Raw genomic sequence first — 16,047 nt, forward strand, 5'->3', positions numbered from 1 at the left:
TTATCTTTTTCATCGCTGCAGTTTAGTCAGGTAAATTTGTTCAGTTTAATTTTAATACATTTTTAAACATATTATATGAACTAAATTGTATAATGTTGGGTTATATTTATGTATGTAATTGAAAATGGAAATAATGAATTAATATGACATCGATCACTAATTGAGATATTCTGAGCCGATGAATGTTTGGTTGATGAACTAATGCTTGAATATGGAATATGAGATATTGAGATATTCACGTATTGTTCTGTGATGGAATGTTCTAAACCGATGAATGTAGGATAAAGTACGATTGGCATGCTAATAGGTTATTGTGCACGCGGTATAAGATTGATTTGAGTAGTGAAGGTGATTTCTGTATATTCTCTGTTCAGTGGATATGCCGAGGTCCTGCATTTGTTGCAGACTATCGTGTTATATTATAGTGTTATCTAGTGTACTGGATGGTACTGGCTTTTATGAGCATTTGGTGTGTTGGATGGTTAACCGTGTACTCTATCCACTTATCATTCATTGAGCTATGTTTATTTATCTCTAAAAATTATTGAAATGTGGAATTGATTTGTACTATTGTACTGAGCATTACTCATCTGTTGTAAGCTGTGATTGATAGGATTTCTGAGAATAACTTTATTGACAGGAACTCTGTTTAGTAATATCGTTATTTGATTTATTATGTTTATTCGGTAAGCTTTATCGTTTTAATCAACAAACTTAGTAAGCTATATGAAAGCTTACTTGTGTTATTATTTCGTTTCCTTGTAGATACTATTTGGGGAAGTCGGAGAGCGAATCAACCTGAAAAATCACACTATCGAGGATCTTGGTAGATTTTGAATTCTAACTTAGCTTATATGGCATGTAATGAAGGGATTTGAGTTTGTTTGGTAATAGTCCATAAGTACTCATGTTATATAGCTTGGTGTGCTTATTATGTTGTTTAGTTAAATGGCTATTGATATGTGCTTGCATGATGCAATATGCAAGTTGTGGTTGATTGGAAAAAGGAAAGTGTAAATCTTAACATTCAATATGGTATGATATTTGTGTGATTGCTAATCACTAGGTTATATACTTGTAAATTGAGATTCTTTTTTAAATGATTGAATAACTAATGATTATATGCAAGCCTAATTCTAAGTTTAAGCATAAGTGGGTGAGCATGAAATGGTAAGTTGGTATGAGTTAGGTATGATATTTTTGGGTTTAAATGTAAGTCAATTTGAGTGTGTTGTGGCTTTTTTGTTGTGAATTGAGATTCTAGTTTAAATGATTGAAAAACTAATGGTTATATGCAAGCCTAATTCTAAGTTTAAGCATAAGTGGGTGAGCATGAAGTGGTAAGTTGGTATGAGTTAGGTATGGTATTTTTGGGTTTAAATGTAAGTCAATTTGAGTGTGTTGTGGCTTTTGCATTTTAAACTAAGATAATGAAATGTATGCATTTAAATTGTGGTATCAATGATGGCACATCATCTGGGCACATAAGTTGATCATTTTGGCATGCTTTGAGTGCTTTTGAATGTGTTTTGAGGGCTTATATGCATGTACTTTTGATGTTTAGGTACCTAAGCATTTGGATGTGAAATGAGCATGTTTTGGGTTATTTTTGGGCACACAAGGCCTAGGACACGTGCTATCACACGGCCGTGTGGCACACACGGGTAACCCACATTGCCGTGTGTCCTAAGCGTGTTAGGTGCAGGGTTCACACAGGCTAACACACAGCCGTGTGACCTAAATCAATAAGTTACATGGGTGCGCACATGGGCGTGTGGGATAGCCATACGACCATGTTTGGAGCCACAAGATCTGGGTTTTGTCACATGGCCTGAACACGCGGTCGTGTGACCCCTATTTTGAAAATTTTCATTTTTGTCCCAAATCTTCTAGTTTGTTTCGAATTGGTTCCTGATTGTTCTTAAATTGTTTTTGAGGCCTTGAAGGTTTGATTTAATGTCTGTAAATATATGTTTTATTCCATCCTGAATTATATATGTATTTCTTAAATTAATTTGGTAATTGGTTGCTACTTGTTATGAAATGTTCCCAATTGTACGATAAAAGTCCGCAACCCTATTCTCGCGATGGAAACGAGTTATGGGTGTTACAATAAATAAACAAAATAATCATTGTGTCATGGAAGAACCACAGCCTTAGAAGCAAATCCACCCTAATCAGTATAATCGTGTAGTGGACGACGTCCCTCAAGGTTAACACAATACTTCAATATTTGTAAGCCCAAATAAAGAAGGTGGAACACAATTGTTATTGCTCTTCTCAAAATTATTCGAAAAAGTAGACTGGAAACTAAAGCTGAAAACTTAGTCGGAAATTTAACTGGAAAAGTTTTTTGAACAGAAAACAGGCGAGCTAAGAGAAGCAAAGAAGAGATTGTTGTTTGCTTGTTGTTGTAAAAAATGAGAAGAATGGCATGCTATTTATATTGTTTCCTGAAAGAGCAAAATGATAAAATATTAGTGTCAATTTTCAAAAATAGTAGAATATTTTTCTCAACCAAAAATATTTTACAACAGTCAAAAGATTTTTTATAATAAAAAAAATATTCTGAAAGCAAATATATATATTTATGATAAGAGGATCATAAATTTTATTAAAAAAGAAACACGTAGGGTGCATGTCATAGACACATGTTGACACAAACACGAACACAAATCAAGTCAAGCAGCAACACACGTATTAGATGTAACACCCCGTACCCGAGTCCGCTGCCGGAATCGGACACGAGGGGTTAACGGCTTAAACCATTCACTTTCACAGTCCATTTTAAAAATTTTCCAGGCAGTTAGCTAACTGCGTCACTATCACTTTAAAAATCATATCTTGAGTTCCAAAACTCGAAAACTAGTTTCGTAATTTTTCCCTGAAACTAGACTCATATATGCATCTACAAATTTTTTTCTAGAATTATTGGTCAGGCCAATTAGTACAGTTTATTATTTAAATTCTCCCCTGTTGCAGGGATCGACTACACTGACCTTCGTGCGTTACAAATTGGATATCTCCCTGTACAGGGATTCAATACTGATGCCGTTTGTTTCTATAGAAACTAGACTCAAAGAGGAATCTATACATATATGGTATGACTCCTAATTATCTCTGGATAATTTACAATGAATTTCCAAAGTCGGAACAGGGAATCCAGAAACCGTTCTGGCCCTGTCTCACGAAAACTTAAATATCTCTTAACATACTGTTCATATGATTGTTTCGTTACTTTCCTACGAAAATAGATTCATCAAGGTTAGACTACATAATTTATTCACTATTTAATTCCCTTTATACTATTTTTAGTGATTTTTCACATTCACGTCACTGCTGCTACCAGCATCTATTTTTAAGGTAAACTTTACCTATTTCATGATCCTCCATGGATCAACTAGAGTTTGTCATACATATACCAAAAGTGATCATGAATGACCATTCCCATGGCTAACCGTTACCAACATTTCCATACCTCTTGACAAACAACATACAACAATTATAATGCTATGATCAAAGTATATCTAAGCCATTTTCGCATGGCTATCCGAATTTACACAAAACCGAAGGGTACATGACCTACACCAAAAGGGTAGTCCTATACATTAACCAAGATATCCTCTCACTACTAGTCTATTCTATACATGCCATAAGATATTCCAAAACATAGCAGTACCAAACAGTGGATAGTGATAGTGTGACTAGTTCTTGACGATCCTCGAGCACTGTAGCTTCCAAATGAGATCTATAAAACAGAGGAAACAAAGTACACGGAGTAAGCATTACAATGCTTAGTAAGTTTCAAGCAGTGTCAACAGATAACAATCAAGTTATAACATAGTTGTTCGTATTTTTATTTCACTCTTCCTTCGGGCATACCACCCCTTTATCCAAATATGCACATCTCATCATAATCATAGGAATAGTCTCATAGATTGCTCTCGTATACATCACATAACTACCTTATGGTTTAGTTTAAATCAAGCTCACATATAAGCTTGGAGTACATACCTGTTTAACCTTTCGCATTGCGTATTTTTATAAGCAATTCTTATAAAAGAAGTCTTACCCGGACATAATCTCCACACGTAGTCATCGGGTCTTACCGGTCATAATCTCCACACGTAGTCATCGGGTCTTACCGGTCATAATCTCCACACGTAGTCATCGGGTCTCACCCGGAACATATTCCAAGTTTCATGTACATTTAATCACATGTTACAACATTCACATTAGCCATTCGGCTTTACCACATATGCATATCACACATATATTTTACATTAGCCATTAGGCCTTATCACATATACATACACTTTCACATTCACCACATCGGCCATTAGGCCTTATCACATATACATACACTTTCACATTCACCACATCGGCCATTAGGCCTCATCACATATACATACACTTTCACATTCATCACATCGGCCATTCGGCCTTATCACACATATATGTATATCATACATATTTCATATTTTTCTTGTACATCAATTTCAGCAATAGCTTATAAGCAACTCAAATAGTTTCATCAAAGTTTACAACAAAATCACATATTCACTACAAGCAGTTTTTCTGACCAACAGTCACTAAGTTGTTTATAACTGGAGCTACAAAACTCAAAATCAATTGCCGTTAATTTTCCCCGAATGTAGACTCATGTATCTTCCACCCATAAAATTTTCAGAATTTTAGGTTTGGCCAATCAATACCAGATTTTTCTTAAAGTTTCCCCTGTTTCACTGTTTGACTAATCTGACCACTCTTCACTACGAATCAAATTTTTCATTGTACAGAATTCATAATGTGTTCTATTTGACTCCATTTGAAACTAGACTCATTAAGGAGACTAAGCATATAAATCTTATCTCATAACCATTTTTGTACGAATTATAATGATTTTCCAAAAACAGAACAGGGGATTTCGGAGTCATTCCGACACTGTCCCGCACAACATTAAATATCTCTTTATAGGAAATTTCTTTGCTTCCACGGTCTCTTTTATAAGAAACTAGACCAACTAAGCTTTGATTACATATTTTATTCAGCTTATAATTCTACACCAACAATTTATAGTGATTTTCTAAAATCACCTTACTGCTGCTGTCCAAGCAATTTATTACAATTTGCTCTTAAATTTCCAAGTCCAAACACTTATGAACTTACCATTTGGGTTTAAGACATATCATGGCCACATCATATCTTATCAAATCAACTCATTATACCCTATTATGATTGAATTTACTCAACGATTTATCGCTTAAAACTTACCTCGAAAGTGGTCGACGACTAGATATCCATGGCTATTCGTTTACTTTCTCTTTTCCCTTATCCGACTTTGACCCTCTAGGCTCTTGAGCTAAATCAAACAATTTACTTCCCAATCAAACACCATCACACGGCATCCATATACATTTTAGAACCATTCTTAACATATTTACTACTCAAGCATGTAACTTAACAACTTAACCATTAGTTGCCGAACCACAAACAAAACATATTCATACGTCGATATCTCAAACCTTACCATAACAACCAATATGCAAGATATCACATATACATAACTTAGCTTATGAGAACATATGTATTACATCATAAACACATTTTTACCAATTACCTCACTTAAGCCAAATTTTTTATAATCAATCACAAAGAAAATATACCACAATCACACTTCCAAAATGAGCTACCTCCATGGCCGATTATACTTCATCATTGACATATCTCATTTTCGAATCATATAATCAACATTTGTTCAAGACATCAAACCTCTTTAATTTCGGCTATTACTAATATAAACATTCACAAATATATTCTTAGGAAGACCGATTTCTTTCCATAACACATTCATCATCAATACACCATCACATGCACCATTACAAAGCTTCACTTTTAGCATGCAAATGATAACACAACCTTACCTTAGCCGAATATCATCTCCATGACATAGTAAGGATTGGAACCATGGCTAGTTAGAACTCAAGCTAACTACTAAAATATACATGAATCTCATGGTAAAACATCAAACTTACCTTAATAGTGACCTAGGATAGCGAATGCTTCACTCCTTCTTCCCTTTTTCCTTCAAATTTTCGCCAAAAGATGAATCAAAGGATGAACATTTTTTTTCTTCTTTGTTTTCTTTTTTCCATTCACGGCAAGGGGAGGGGGGGGCATGGATGAGACCATTTTTTTTCTTTCTTTCTTTGCCCATGCTCTTTAATTTATTTTTCCACCCATGATGCACCAACAAAACATGTCTATGACATGTTTTGCCCATCATCCTTTGTCATGGCCAGCCACTAGCAATTAAAAAGGGGGAATTTGACATGCAAGTCCTCCTTTTTGTTTACATGCACTATTAGATCCTTGTAGATTAGCCTATCACATTTCAAAAGTGTCACACAAGTCCTTTTGACTAAATTCACATGCAATTTACTAAATCGAAGCTTAAGATTTTCGCACATTCATATTCACATATTTTATACCATAAATATCACATCCAAATAATTTGGTGACTCGGTTTAGCGGTCCCGAAACCGTTTTCCGACTAGGATCACTTTAGGGCTGTCACATTAGACCTTTAACCCCTAATTATTCAAAAAAAGTAAAAGACAAGACTATATTTAAATCCTCTTAAAAATATTTTCTCAAATAATGTAGGATTATCCACGTTACATTACCAATATGTACTAAAAACTTATATTCCTTCGACTCATATGTATACTTAACATCGCGCCTTCGAACGTCTCAAAGTTAATATGACTGTATAATCTAATCTATTTTGCATCTTCTTTAGTTTATTTAATGTTAGCTACTAAAATTCATGAAATCTAATCAATTGTTTCTGTTGGCAGTGATATTTTCCTTCACCAGGACACTACTTTAATGCCACAAAACAAATAAGCTTGGAGTGCATTGAATTTTCTCAGTACTAGCAAAACAATATAGGCAGTTCAAGATTGCGCTAAATTTTAAATTTATTTTTTAAGTGGATCAAATATTAAAAAGAGGACTTAAAATTCTATTGAAATTTAATTTAAACTCGACTTGATTCATTATTAAATTTATTTATTCTTTCTTCATTGAATATTTCAAATCTCAAATTTAATTTTAAATTTTTTACCTACTACTTTTATATCATTCACAGCTTCATTGACATGGTAGGAATTCTTTGAATTTTTTTTCATTCTTCCCAACCATTGTTTTTCTGAAAATTCATCGTAATTGCCTACTAATAAATTTCACAAATACTAATGTATCATATTTTTTACTAATATGTTAACATGAAATGCGACGCCTTGGCTTTAAAATTATTATATCAATAGTTAATAATTTTTACTTCTAATTTTTATACAACAAATCCTCTAATTGTTATATGTAATATATTAATATTTTCATAATTATTTTTAAAATGATGTACCTCTTAAAACATAAATACAGATTTAACTTAATATATTTAATAACAAATCGTTTTTAAAATGTTACTTTATATCAACGTTGAAACAATATTTTTAAATTAGATAAATTATCAGAATAATTAGTTTTGTTTACATCAACTTAAATTTTAGTCACTCATATTTGAAATATTACGTTTTAGTCACTTACGTTATCATGTTATAACATTTTAGTTACTGAGCCGTTAATTATCGTTAACGTTGTAACGGTAAGCTGTAGTGGCAGATTAAATTATCATTTCAAACAAAAATTTTAGGTTAATTTTTACAATCAGTTTCGTATTTTTTCGTTTTGAGCAATTTAATTTTTTCTTTTATGTTTTTTTAACTTTTCCTTTTTTTTCATTCTCTTCTACTTCTCTCTCTGTTTTCCTCACTTCTCTATTTCTTTTAGCATAGTTATTTTTTTATGTTTTTCATTTGTTAAAACTAGTCCCCATACTTTTATTTTTTGAACAATTTAATTTTTTCGAGTGAAGCAAGCTTGTGGACTAGATTTAACAAATGAAAAATATAGAAAAAAAACTATGTTAAAAGAAATTAAAATGGAAGAAAACAAAGGGAGAAGCAAAATAGAATGGAATAAAGAAAAAGGAAAGTTAAAAGAACATAAAAGAAAAAAAATTAAATTGCTCAAAATGAAAAAATATAGGGACCAATTGTAGAATTTAACTTAAAATTTTTGTTTGAAATGATGATTGATCGTGCCATGTCAGCTTACCATTACACCGTTGACGACAATTAATAGTTCAGTGACTAAAATGTTACAACACAATAACGTAAGTGACTAAAACGTAACATTTTAAATATACGTGAGTAAATGTAACATGAGGCAAATCAAAATAACTATTTTAATAGTTTATCCTTTTAAATTTTACTTGTCCAGGGAAGAAAGATTCTTGATTATATTTTTTAAAATATTCTACTGAAATTATTTGCATACATTTAATTTTTATATTATATTTTAAAATTAAGTGTATTTTTAAGTTGTTTATATACTTAAATATTATTTCATCAATAATTTCAATTAATACATCATTATTTAATTGTAAAATTTTATAAAATATACGAGCATAGAAAACCAGTCATATGTGTATTTTAAAAGCATTTATATTATTGGTTAAGCTTCGTGATTGAGTTGGTATCACGAGTTAATCGGCCCCCCAACTTGGTTAGGAGAATGAAAAAAATATATTTTCGTATTTAAAATAATTTATATGAGTACTTTAGTCTTTTACTTGAAAAAAAATAAAAATATACATATTTTGGGATTTAAACCTAGACCAATTACATAATTAAAACCTTTAATTTATCACCCAATCAAAACTCTATTTTAATTTTTTTTATCCATTTTAATTTTATCATACACTCTTTATTACCTCGGTCGAGCTCTTTATTAAGCACGGAGCTCTTTATTAAGCTCTTTATTACCTCCATCGAGCTTTACTTGCTTGACCCTACACACCCATCTAAAGAATAGTGCAATGTAAATGACAACTACGAGAAATAACTTCTGATTACCTTCAAAATATTGACATGTTTATAATTTGAGCATTTTAAAGGTTTCCCTTTGGTATTTCCTGGCCTGTAAACTAAATATCAGTGAGTCAGTCATCAGCCATTCAAAAGATATGCCATTCTCAAGGATGTAGGTGCTTTTGGTTTTATAATATATATACATAGAGAGAGAGAGAGAGAGAGAGAGAGAGAGGTAAAAACAAATAAAGGTAAATGTAAAAATAGAGCAATCTCATCTCCTCAAATTGTTAAATCTGTTTTACACAGCCCTATATATCAACCAATCTTACAGTCTCACCACTCACAAGTATCACAACAGTATTTACTACTCAAAGACCTACCTATTTGATTGTCTTCTCTCTTTCAATTAAAAACAACTCTTGCTTATTCAACATTTACTTTAGCACTAGCTGCCTCCATCAGCCCATTCCGTATCTGCTCACCGATATCCCTAACATGACCAGGTCCATGGGGTATAAAAACAGTAGTGTTCTTGGAGGAGTTTCCGAGGTCTTTGATTGTATCAAAGTACTGTGTGATCATTATAAGATCCATCACTTCCTTGGCTGAGGTGCCTTCCACCTTGTGAGAGAAATTCAAAATGTTCTCCCTCAACCCATCCGTGATTGCCTGCCGCTGCCTGGCCACACCCACCCCGCCCAAGTACTTGGCTTCGGCTTCTGCTTCTGCTCTTTTAACTTGGAGAATCTTCTCAGCTTCCCCTTTGTACACACTGGCAAGCTGAAGTCTTTGAGCTGTAAAATAAAATCATAGCCAAGTTATGCATTTCTTCAAATTTCAGACAAATGGATCTCAGGAGTCCAAGAGTATTAGACTCGAGTTTGCATGGTCTTTGAGCTGTAAAACAAAATCATAGCCAAGTTATGCGTTTCTTCAAATTTCAGATAAATGGATCTAAAGAGTCCAAGAGTATTAGACTCGAGATTGAATGGTCACTGAATTTCATTGCATCGTTTAATAGCTTAATTAGTACCAAGAAGACAGACGTGATTCTTACAGAAGCTGGAGTTTAGGTAGTACTTTCACAACTTTAACAAAATTTTATATGCTTGTATCAGAAAGAGAGAACTAAAACAGATAGCTCAATAAAAGTGGGAACATCTTTAATTGGTACATGTCATTACCTGCATTTATCTCATTCATTGCTTTGCGTACAGAAGAATCAGGAATGATGTCAACCATCAGAATATGCTCAATGCTATATCCATATTCTCCCATAACCTGATACATAATTTCAGATTCAATATAATATATGATATGAATAGCCTCATAAAAGGTAGAGAAGAAGCACATAGATTGAGAAAAGGAAACCCAAATTTAGAAGCATGCATAACCACTCTAGCGCAATTAGATAGAAAATGGTCATAATTTATCATGTATCATTAAAAAAGAATAGCTACATTACAAGAAAATGAAAATGGCTGTTCCTCATGCATTCATATTCTGGTAAAATGCAGGCCAAACAAGAAGACCACAAAATAGTCCTAATCTCTCCTTTATTGCAAAGGAGAGCTAGTCCATTGCTTCACTTACCATCTACTATTGGGCACATCAAACTGAAAGCAACAAGTACAAGACTGACAGTAAAAGTAACATGGAGGCCCCTATACTAGGCGCTAGATTGCATTTTGCCTCTCTACTAAAAAATGGGCAAATTAGTAATGGGCAAATTAGTCTCTATACGTTAAATCAAAGAGGCAAATTGATCCTTTTTTATGAAAATTTCATTCATTTATACTGGTAAAAATTAGCATAACTGATGGAATAACCAAAAAGTGACACATGATGTGCCATGTGTATTTGATACTGATGTACAAGGACCATTTTTGAACCGTAGAACTGGATGAAATTTTTTACAGAAAGATCAGTTTGCTTTTTTATCTAATATATGTGGACTTATTTGCTCAAAATGCATGACTCTTAGTACAAGGACATCTATCGTACTTTTTTCGAGAGTGACATATCAAAGTTTACTTAGGTTTACCAGCTCATCAGTTTCTACAACCAAAATTTATCTATACATATACATGCCTATATAATCATTGGTCTTCTTCGGTCTACCCGTTAAACAGTTTTTACAACCAAATATATATGTATGTGAGTGTATATATACATGTATGCCTTATGCGCTTAATTTAAGCACTCTTGAGTAGTTTGGTGCATAAGGATAACTGGTATAGCAAATGAATGAACTATACTACCTTCTCAATTTCCTCAAGCACTGCTTTAGCAACCTCACCCTTTTGTTCAAAGAGTTCATCCAAATCCATCCTTGGAACTATAGCTCGAACCACTACCACCAACAAGGGAAAAGAATGAGACGAAATGGGATGCATAAATGGTTTTAGTTTACCAAAAAAGGAGCATAATATTATGGCTGATACGCATAAAGAAAGCCAAAGAAAATGACCATCAAACACAAAAGCCTGGATCTGTTCTTTGGGATTTTGCAGCTCATAGAATGCATCATCAGCATGTCGTTTCATCACTCGGTATTGAATGGAGCAAACCAATTGAACAAAAACATTGTCCTACAAAATGTAACATTCTCGTATTCATACTCATTGATCTTCAGCTAGTAAAGCAACAATATCAATGTAAATCTTGTTCAATATTGGGCGATTTCCCAGCAAAACAAGCACACACAAAAAAAAAAAAAAAGAAATGATAAAATTCATATGATGAATTGATTAGAAATAGAGAAGCTAGGCATATTGATGGAAGGGGTTAATACGGGACTTGACCTTGGTTTTGGTCTCGATGCGAACATCGAGAGAAGAGATTCGGGTAGAAAGGACGCCAGCGAGCCATTGACCAGCGCAGGGGTTAAATAAGTGAAGGCCAGGCTCCGCTAACTTCTCGAAACGACCCCACCTCTCCACCACGCCTATACTGGCCTGATCGACGCACGCAAAGAATATGCAAGACGTATTCCCCATTTTTTTTTCTCAATCGATAATAAACAAAACGGATGAAACAAAAAAGAAAGAACTAAAATCAAATGAAAGGAGGTGGAATTCTTTGGTTCTTGATTACGAGTTAATACGGTGATAAGTAGGAGATTCGGTGTGGACGGACTACGATAAGGATTTGGACTCTCGACTTCTCGTGTCGCCTCCTTCGTGGTGATTTTTTTATTTTGAGAAAAAAGTTGGTTTTAATTGGATTTGGATAGCATCCAGGGTTGCTTCTTGACGTAGGGGATTATTACCTTTGCTTGACCCATTGCATTTTGAAGTGCAGAAAAAACAAAATAGAAATCAAGTATATTTACTAAAACGCTCCATAATATGGAATGGTTATTATCTTCTGTTTTCGTACTCTGAAGATATCATACCAGAATATCTCACCAGACTCTGATCAAACAAGTAAATTTCACATGACTTTACCCAAAGTATCCCAGCAAACACAAAGAGCCATCATAAAGCTAGGGAGATGAAAATAAAATTAAGGGTTTACAAAGTTACATCACTTGTGCCAATGAAAGCACAAAAATCCAAAACTTAAAAAGCTTGACATGAAAATCCAGTTGAAACCGAGTCTACACGCCCAGATCTTGAACCACTGCTTCCATGGATGGTCTTTCTACAGGACACTCGTGAGTGCAATGCCAAGCAATTCTTGCAAGTTTAGCTGCTTCATATTCCAAGTACCTACCATGTAGGTTTGGGTCTATAAAATCTTGGATTCTACAACATTCACCTCCAACTCGTACCAAGCTAGTCACATTTCGTTTCCCACAAAGGACTTGAAAAACCACGACCCCAAATGCATAAACATCACTCTTCTCGGTAAACCAGCCTGTACTAGTGTATTCAGGAGCTAAGTAACCCATAGCAGCACTGCCCTTGAGTGCTGCAAACACGATATCATTGGTAAGGAGGTTGTGCAAGCCCGAATCCGAGAGCAAAGGATTGAACTGATCATCGATGAGCACTTTTTGAGCTGAAATGTTTTGGTGAACGAGGGCAGGTTTGTTTACTTCGTTACGATGCAAATATGCTATACCTTTGGCTATGCCTTTAACAATGGAAACTCTTGTGGACCATTCCAAGACCTGTCCATTACCATCCTTGACATCAAGACAGCTTAGTAAATTCCCATTAGGGACAAAATCATATATGAGAAAGCACTCTCCCCGGGCCTTTGAACAACAGAACCCTCTCAATCCCACTAAATTTTCATGCTTCAATGAAGCCAAAACATTCAGTCCCTTCAAGAACTCAGCGTCATCTGATTTGCAACTAGTTTTGCCGATGCTTTTAATCGCAATAGCTGATCCATCCCTTAGAAACCCTCTATAAGTTGCGGAAAAGTTACTCTTCCCCAATAAATTTAACTCCGAAAAGTACTGAGTAGCTGTCTCCACCTCTTCTAAGTTGAACCTAAAGCTCTCAGCAAAGCCATTGTAGTTCCTGCCATCAGCCAAAGGATCCCAACCATTAGCATACTCAAGGCTAATGAGTGGAGATCCGTTCTTCCTACTAAACTCCTTGGTTTGATCGGTGCTAAGGCGGTTTTCAGGAACTTCAGATAAGCTACTAAGCTTCTGTTTCTGGCGATGATATTGCATGAATGTGACGAGTCCTATAACTGATAATGCAACTATGACAACAATCAGGGCAACAAGAATAGGACCCCTTTGAGACTTTGATGGCTTCGAGCAGGGCTTTTGCTCACAAGGTAACTGAAGATTTGCCGTCTCCGGTATTTCTCTAGTAACACCAGCTGCCTCTGAACCATACACCTCAGGTTTGCTTGGATTAATATGATCAGAATCATTACAAACTTTCAATGATGCAAAACCAGACCCACATAGACCCGGATTATTTTGAAACAAGAATCCATCATTCAGCCTCTTAAGAGCTACATCAAACCAAGAAGGGAAAAAAATCAAATGAAGTTCATTATTATTTTTCCATAAAGCCAAGCAGAATATAGTTATATATATATATATACATAAAAGATGTACCAAGAGGGACATTGCCAGAAAGTGAATTGTTCCGAATGTCTAGAACTTGAAGCAAAGGTGCATCAGCTAGTTTCGTAGGGATAGAACCAAAGAAACTATTGAAACTCAAATCAAGCCTTATTAATGTACCCAAATCCCCTAAACTTGCAGGGATTGCACCAGTAAGTTGATTGGACTGCAAGGCAAGTACATTAAGCTTCTTTAAAGATCCCACTTGTGTTGGTATGCTTCCTGTGAGCTGGTTATAACAGAGCTGCAACACTACACAGTATATTTGCAAAAGAAGGAAAAGGGAAAAAAAAACCCAGTTAAGTGATTTTTGCTTTAAAACATAAAGACCCAAAATGGAAAATTTTCTCATAATCCAAACACAGCAAGATTTGGAAAAAAAACCAATGGTAAATAGAAGAGAAAATTCAAATACAAGACCACTAACCCTTCAAGCTACCCAGTTCACCAATCTGAGGAGGAATCTGACCAGAGAGATTATTCATGTTGAGATATAAATCAGTGAGTAGAGTCAAGTTTGCTATTTCTTTAGGTATCACCCCATACAAAGAGTTGTAATGCAAGTAAAGCCCTGTCAAGTGTTTAAGCTCAGCAATAGCCGGTGAGAGTTTGCCAGACAATCCTTTCCCTTGCAAAGAAATGTTGGCTATTTGGCCTTTCTCGTTACAGCATAAGCCTTCAAATGAACCATCACAAGGGTCACCATTAAAGGTCCATGAAGAGAGATACTTGTTCTCTGGGTCTAAACCAGCTTTGATTTCCATAAGTGCTTTGAGTTCAGTATTTGCACTGAAACAACACTGGGTTGTGAAGAGAATGAGGAAAAAGCTGAGAGGTGGTCTGAAATCCATTGCTTTTGGTCTAAAAAAAAAAAAAACAGAAGAATGCTTCTGAATCTTCTTTTCCCTTTTTTTTTTCCTCAGTTCTCAAGTGAAGAAGAGAGAAAGATGTAGAGATGTGTCCATATATGCTTTGATTGCTGTTCTAAAGATTTGACAATTTAAAAACGCTTTGTACGATCTCAAAATAATTAAAATAATAAATAAAAGTAACATGGTTTTAAATATTAAATAATAATATAAATACAGAAACTTTAATATGAATTAAAAAGAATGTGAGCCGTTGGATTTAATGAAGAGGAGGAAGAGACTTTGGTTGATCCTCAGACATTCTCCTAGTAAAGATATTTTCCCAAAAGGGTAGCACCAATCTTTTGCTCTATAACAACGCTAATAATATTGTATCTTTATCCATAACATTTTCATAACCAGGTACCACTAAAACTATTAATTTTCAGTTCAATTGTTCGGGTCAATTTTACTAAATAATTATTAGAAAATTATAATAAATAAATATTTATAAGATATAAGTAAAATTTGAATTTACAAAAATTATTCAAGCCTACTATTTTGATAAAAGAATCCGAATCTACCTACCGACTTATTTATTAAACGATTTTTAAAAAAAACATCAACTTTATCTTTTATTAATTAATTATTATTCTATTTATTTTTATCTTAAATATTTATATAAAATTTTAATTAAAATATAAAGATCTAATTAGTTATAAAAATATTTTAATTATTACAAAATTAAGTTATAAATTGTATTATATTATAATATATTGATCTGCTAAACATAATGTTTTGTAAATTAATAATTATAAAACATGATCAAATTAATAGCCAAGATATGTTTAAACATGTACGGAATAAATCTATACATTCACAAATGATGAAACATAACCTATAATAAATATTAGATCGGGAACCCTTATATAGTTGCACAAATTGATATTTGAATTTAAGATATTAAAATTTCTATGGTATTAACCTTGCAATAAACTAACACCTCATTATCTATAAGTTTATTTTTAAACTATCGATAATTTTTTATCTTTTCTTTTATTATTTATTATTTTAATAAATTTTATGTAAACACATGTTAATTTTTTGTGAAAAATAAAATAAAATAAAATAAAGAACACATGATTTTAAGTGGAAACCCTTTCGAGAAAAACACCACGAGCAAAGGAGAAGAAAATTTACTATGTAATTCGAATAATTA

General features: G+C 33.6%; 2 protein-coding genes across 2 annotated transcripts; both read right to left on the reverse strand.

Annotated features, from left to right (window-relative positions):
* Window positions 1-9,188: 9,188 nt before the first annotated feature.
* Window positions 9,189-12,216, reverse strand: LOC108486519 (protein PPLZ12). Its single transcript, XM_017790609.2, has 5 exons — window positions 11,744-12,216; window positions 11,410-11,530; window positions 11,201-11,292; window positions 10,124-10,220; window positions 9,189-9,733 (listed from the first exon to the last, which is right to left on the reverse strand). The coding sequence occupies exons 1-5, from the start codon at window positions 11,936-11,938 to the stop codon at window positions 9,363-9,365; spliced, it is 876 nt and encodes a 291-aa protein (XP_017646098.1). The 5' UTR covers window positions 11,939-12,216; the 3' UTR covers window positions 9,189-9,362.
* A 52-nt stretch (window positions 12,217-12,268) lies between these two features.
* On the reverse strand, window positions 12,269-14,987 carry LOC108486518 (LRR receptor kinase SERK2-like). Its single transcript, XM_017790608.2, has 3 exons — window positions 14,408-14,987; window positions 13,972-14,232; window positions 12,269-13,865 (listed from the first exon to the last, which is right to left on the reverse strand). The coding sequence occupies exons 1-3, from the start codon at window positions 14,829-14,831 to the stop codon at window positions 12,541-12,543; spliced, it is 2,010 nt and encodes a 669-aa protein (XP_017646097.1). The 5' UTR covers window positions 14,832-14,987; the 3' UTR covers window positions 12,269-12,540.
* Window positions 14,988-16,047: the final 1,060 nt, after the last annotated feature.

Source organism: Gossypium arboreum, chromosome 9 (genome assembly GCF_025698485.1).
Source record: "Gossypium arboreum isolate Shixiya-1 chromosome 9, ASM2569848v2, whole genome shotgun sequence".
In the NCBI taxonomy this organism is placed as follows: domain Eukaryota; kingdom Viridiplantae; phylum Streptophyta; class Magnoliopsida; order Malvales; family Malvaceae; genus Gossypium; species Gossypium arboreum.

Bases quoted from the DNA above. Each gene is read 5' to 3' on its own strand.
- LOC108486518 (XM_017790608.2), bottom strand. From the start codon at position 14,831: ATGGATTTCAGACCACCTCTCAGCTTTTTCCTCATTCTCTTCACAACC. The intron at 14,233-14,407 runs GTTAGTGGTCTT...TATACTGTGTAG, and splicing joins TGAACTGGGTAGCTTGAAGG to TGTTGCAGCTCTGTTATAAC. The intron at 13,866-13,971 runs GTACATCTTTTA...GGTTTGATGTAG, and splicing joins TTCTGGCAATGTCCCTCTTG to CTCTTAAGAGGCTGAATGAT.
- LOC108486519 (XM_017790609.2), bottom strand. From the start codon at position 11,938: ATGGGGAATACGTCTTGCATATTCTTTGCGTGCGTCGATCAGGCCAGT. The intron at 11,531-11,743 runs GTCAAGTCCCGT...TACATTTTGTAG, and splicing joins GCATCGAGACCAAAACCAAG to GACAATGTTTTTGTTCAATT. The intron at 9,734-10,123 runs GTAATGACATGT...TTTATTTTACAG, and splicing joins AATGAATGAGATAAATGCAG to CTCAAAGACTTCAGCTTGCC.